This window comes from Culex quinquefasciatus, chromosome 3 (assembly GCF_015732765.1).
Source record: "Culex quinquefasciatus strain JHB chromosome 3, VPISU_Cqui_1.0_pri_paternal, whole genome shotgun sequence".
In the NCBI taxonomy this organism is placed as follows: domain Eukaryota; kingdom Metazoa; phylum Arthropoda; class Insecta; order Diptera; family Culicidae; genus Culex; species Culex quinquefasciatus.
In genome coordinates this window covers 139,400,745-139,406,478 of record NC_051863.1, presented here as the reverse complement: position 1 = coordinate 139,406,478, position 5,734 = coordinate 139,400,745, and the positions used below count along the sequence as shown (strand labels likewise).

Sequence of the window (5,734 nt, the reverse complement as noted above, 5' to 3'; positions counted from 1 at the left end):
TTATTCCACAGTAGCATATAACTTTAAAAATAGTATAAATTTTTGGATAATTGTTGCTTTAAATTTTAAATTAAAATTGCCTGCTTGCTATTTTTATCTGCATGGAAAAAACAATATTGATTCAAAATTCTTTGAAATGTTTAGTGAAAATAGAAGTTAAATCAATTGAAAACAAATGTATTTCTTGCTGGGCTCGTTAAAACATTTAGAATTTTAGTGAAATTTCCGTGTATTTAATGATTTGGTAACCATCCCCTTGAAAACTTAAAATTTTCAGCTTGAAAAATCACTTTGCATTAATGCTAAATATACAGAATGAAAAAAAGTATTTACACCCCTTAAGCATTATGTACGTTTTGTGATGAAACATATAAATAATTTAAAGTTTTACAAAAACCTAGTACTACGTTTTTTTCAGAAACTCATTCCGAACATTTTGCTACAAAATGCCCATGAAAAGATTATTTCTATAAAAAGTTCTATGACAAATACTATTACAAAAATCAAAAAAGGTGCAAAAAAAGTTTGTACAACTTTCGAAAAATTTACACAAATAAAGCTATTTGTTGACAAATCACCATAAATCCAGTCTCCCAACTCCAAATAGGCATCCTTGACTGATTAAAAAATAATTTATATTGAATATAAAGTTTACTAACTACTTAGTATAATAGTTTATATAACTCTGGAAATTCTATATAAAACTTATCAAAACCTTATTTTGAAAACTATTAGTTTAACTAAATGTTAATATATTACCATAGAATTGCTAAATAAACATTTTGGAGTGGGTATAACACCGTTTTGGGTGTCTTTGTATCGATAGAAGTGATTTTTCGTAGGAATTTCGTACCAACCCGGAATTACGTCGTCGGAAAATCCGCCGGCATCCGAACCGGTCCACGATTCACAAGTCAACCTATGAAGCATCGGAAAGGGAATAAAATTTCCGATCTTTTGATAACCAAACATCTAGGTTTTCTATAAAACCCAAGTTTTTGATTTTTGTAATAGTATTTGTTTTAGAACTTTTCATAGAAATCATCTTTTCAAGAGCTTTTTGTAGCTTTTGTTTCATCACAAAATGTGCATAGTGCCCAAGGGGTGTAAATACTTTTTTTACATACTGTATAATTAAGTGTTCTTTCCGGACGTTTAACATAAATTTTAATAACTTATTTTAGCAATTTTCACGCTCCGTGAAATTTTCGTGAAATTTTGTGTTTTTTAATAGTGGTTCCCGTGAAAATTGCATTTTTTAGCGTGAAACGTCACTAAAGAAATTGGTTTTGAAAACTGCATTTTTTTTATATATTCACATTGTGTTTTAATTTTGAACAACGGAAAATACACACAGTAATGGAAATATAAAAATAATAATTTTCCTTCAAAATTTTCAAATATAAAAATATAGATATTGAAAAAAATAATATTGCACCCAAAAATCCGACTCGAGAGAACCGTTCCCTCAAAATTTATTGTGAGCTCAAAGCCAAAATCGGAACAATAATGCTACCAACTCACACCATCATAACAAAAGTGTTCATTCGTTAATTGATACGATCAATTAACGAATGAACATACAATCAATTAACGAATCAACAAGTGTCATACATCGACATCTGACCACTCCTTAACCACCAAGCTGTGGTGGCCGAGGCAGTGAAGTCATTGGGTTAGTCTGCCAAAGGTCTTTTGTTAGATTCCCGTAGTCGACACTTTTATTTTTTTACGGATGAACTTTTTTTGCAATTGAACCTCGAAAGAATAATTCTCTCGCCCATCTCGAGCTGTGTTCTCTGTTTTCGTGAATGGTACCACTATTCTGTCGACTCGAGGCCATTATTCTCTCGGACGAGCGGTGCCCAGTTTTGGGTGAACTTGCTGATTTTCAAATGACTGAAGTAGCTTTAAATTACAGGACAGAATTAATATCATAGAAATTTGAAAATCGCGAAAACTTCCTTGTAAATTGGTTCTTCAAATAGTTAGCAGCAATGCTGCATGTTCAGTTTGCCATGTTTACATGTTGGCCAGATAAAATTAAAATTATTTATTAGAAATTCACAATTATGCTTGTTGGTGAAGAGATGAAATAACAAGCAGCATCCTGAGTCTGCCTGAATCCGCAAACTTAAAAATGTATACATTTAAAAAAACAATTGATGCTGGAATTAAACGCTTGGAAAACCTCGGATTTTTTTACCGTTCAATTGTAGAAATTATACTTCATTGATCGCTACTGTTCTGAACCCGCTCAGGCGGGCAGACTTCTATGCACCATAGAAGCCTGCAGTTAATATTACGAAATTTCTCCTCTAATAAACCACTTTTACTCTAATCGCCAATCAATTGGCGGACCAAAGTTCAAGTGCACCATTCTGTGCTCACTTCCAGCATCTCTCTGTATAATTTCCTCTGCACTTCAAAGCCCGCGCTCACGATCAACCGCATTCTAGTTCATATCTCACCCCTTCCTCGCGCCCGAAAAACGATGTTTAAATTTCGCCACACTGCACTGTTTGTTCCGGATCCGACCGTCTAGTTTCCACCATTATTTGGTGCGGATCATAATTAGCTGCAGCCCCCACTTCGAGCACTGCTCCGTATTCTGACGGTATCACGAAAAAAAAACCAACAAGACGCGACTTGGGCGCGCGCAATCTGGCCATGTTTTCCACGCGGTTTGTTTTTGTTTTGCTCATTAATTCTGGTTCTCATGATGTCCGCGGAACCGTGGACACACCGTGGCAGATCCCACGCGCCCCCTCGGGTACGGAACAGAACACTATTTAAGCTCGAGGGACCTCCAAGAATGGTATCAGTTGGTCGGTGATCATCACAGTGTGATAAAGTTTGAGCAGAGGAAGTTTGTTTGAGGTGCAAAATGTTTAAGGTAATAACGCGGGTTTGAGTGAAGTTTTTCTGGGGCTAGTGATTTGATTCGAAGTTTCGCTTACCAGGTTGTTCCGATTGTTGCTGCGCTGGCCGCTACGGCGTCGGCTTACGCCGTTGGAGGCGGATATAACATTGTGACGAAGCATGCCACCCAGTACTACGGAAGTGGTGTTGGTTCCGGGGAGAACTACGGAGGTTACGGTACATCGGGCGGTTACGGAACATCGGGCGGTTATGGAAACGTGGGCTACCAACAGGGTGGCGGTAATCAAGGCGGCGGCTACGGTGACGGTGGTTACGAGGAGAGCTACGACCACAAGGATTACTACGCGTACCCAAAGTACAAGTTCAACTACGGCGTACAGGACTCGCACACCGGGGACCACAAGAGCCAGTGGGAGATCCGCGACGGGGACGTGGTCAAGGGTGGCTACGAGCTGTACGAACCCGACGGTACCAAGCGTGTCGTGGAGTACACCTCGGACAAGATCCACGGATTCAAGGCGGTCGTGAAGAAGATCGGCCATGCTCACCATCCGCAGGTCTACGGGACCGACAACGGCGTTTCTGGCAGTGGCTACGATGGAGGGCACTACGACGACAGCTACAGCTACAGCAACTCTAACTGAGACCGCTTAGCTCTTAACCTTACTTAAATTACCTGAGATTATACTACAAACCTGAGAGTTGCACGGTTGGTGAACGCGAACGTTGCATGAAAGATTGTGTACAGTGTACCGAATAAGCCTGAATGTATATACTGCTCGAAAAATAAAACTTAATCTTCGTCTCTACTCGAATCATTTCTTCACGCTGAACTTCGCACCAAAGGCAGAAAAACATCAATCTTCTCGGCAGTATTAACGACGATGTTTGGACAACGTTGAAGTTGGTGTCGGTGGCGCCAAAGCGATGTGAACTGCTGCCGACCTAAACTGAAGTTGAGGTTGCAGCAGCCAGCAAAATTTGCATATACGGGCAGTGTCAAGGTGATTCGAGGTGGACGAGGTAAGAAGAAGTATGAAACCGCGATCCACAGACGATTGAAAACGCTGCAGAGAAGTTTAGCTTTGAGAAGGTAAGTTGGCCCCAAAACCGGATGCCGGATGCTGCAGTGCATACGTAACAGCTCGTTCCTTTTAAGTTATGCTACTGCTGCAAAGTGAAATGTGCAGTTTACTTGTCGGATTGGTGCAGTTCAAGATAGTGAGTGGATTAAGTAGTGACATTTCCGTATTTTGTTTAGTATTGACATGGCTATAGATCAACTCGTTATGTCTTTGCGTGGTGATCATGATTTATTGAGCTTCGAAAAATAACTTAGAATTTGAAGCCAAATGCAAAGGATTTTACTCGAAGTATTTTCAATCTAGAAAACTCAATGCATCAATTGACATTTGAAAAACGAAAAAAATGCTAAATAAATAAACATTTAATTCTCCTTAGCACAGTTCAAAAATGCTAAAAACTGTATTGCTATGTCTCACTAAAGAACTCAAATTAGAAGGGATTTGAAGATGTCGAAACATTTTTGGCACATTTCTCCTCGAGATTTATAATTAGCTGAAACATTGAAGATGCACCGTATTTTATCCTGATTTGTCCGTACAAATTTCCACGCCATTTTGACAGATAAAAATAGTAGGGTGATAACTCAAATGACGTTCCACGATGATCTAAAATCGTTTTGCAGTATTCTACTACGATGTTCGATTTTTTCATATAATTATTTCTAAATTGACAAAGTTTCGACACCTTTTTGCTATATGTAGAAAATTTTCCTGTTTTCCATACATTTCTTATAAAATTTCTCATAATAAAATTTCTGGCGGAAAATTGGTACAGATACTTAGTTATGACCCAACTAATTAAAAAAAGTAGTTTTTTTTTTCATTTAATTGATCATTTGAGCATCCTAAATTTCTTACCGAATTTCTAACGTGGGTAATTCTCCGTTAACTCACACAGCAGTTGCCCCGACCCCACTTCGATTTGCGTAAAACTTTGTCCTAAGTAGAGCGTCCATTTTCCCGGGATTACAAATTTCCCGGGAAACGGGAAATTTTCAACAATTTTCCCGGGAAATTTTAAATTTATTGAAATTGTTCTAATCTTCGTTCTGAATGATATTTTGCATCAATATTGAAAAGGACAGCGACTTTAATGGTTAAAATAAGTGTGAAGATCAAATAATAGCTTGACTGCTTGTAAAAAATCGTACAACTACAAAAAAATGCATTATTTTTTAATTTTCTAAGCTCAAATCGTAAAATAAATCAAAAAATGATATCTAGTATTTTTTGTTGAGATGTATTTTTTCATCAAAGTGTTTGGACAGTAAGTAAAATGAATCCCTACTCCACAATCCTAAAATTTCTTTAAAACTTGCTTCTATGACCAGTTTGAGAGAATATGGTTAAAACGAATAAAATCATTCAGAAATTGTTTGTTCCATAGCAAATAACTTTTCTAAACCAGGTTATACTAGTTTCAGCTCTTGAACAAATTTGTTGAACTTTTTTGTTTTTTTTTTTTAATCTAACTTCTCGGGTTTGTTTTACTTCTAACAACTCAATGTTTTCACATATTTGAAGCAAATTTTTAAAATAATGTTTGCATTTTTCGGGCACCTCTTAAACAATACAAAGTAGTTTTTCAATGATTTTTTAATGGTTTAAACATGATTTAAGTTATACGATAAATTGTCATCATCCCACTGCCACTCTTCCAATTTTTTTCATGTTAAGAGTGCACAGCAACGAAGGAAGTTGTTGTTTTCATATTCCAAAATTGTCAAACTTACGGACCCAATCCTGCAACAACGTGTTTGTAAAAA

At 37.1% G+C, this 5,734-nt stretch overlaps 1 protein-coding gene across 1 annotated transcript; it reads left to right on the top strand.

Moving 5' to 3' along the window:
• The first annotated feature begins 2,887 nt into the window (after positions 1–2,887).
• On the top strand, positions 2,888–3,645 carry LOC6034620 (adult-specific cuticular protein ACP-20). Its single transcript, XM_001844860.2, has 2 exons — positions 2,888–2,896; positions 2,964–3,645. The coding sequence occupies exons 1-2, from the start codon at positions 2,888–2,890 to the stop codon at positions 3,525–3,527; spliced, it is 573 nt and encodes a 190-aa protein (XP_001844912.2). The 3' UTR covers positions 3,528–3,645.
• Positions 3,646–5,734: the final 2,089 nt, after the last annotated feature.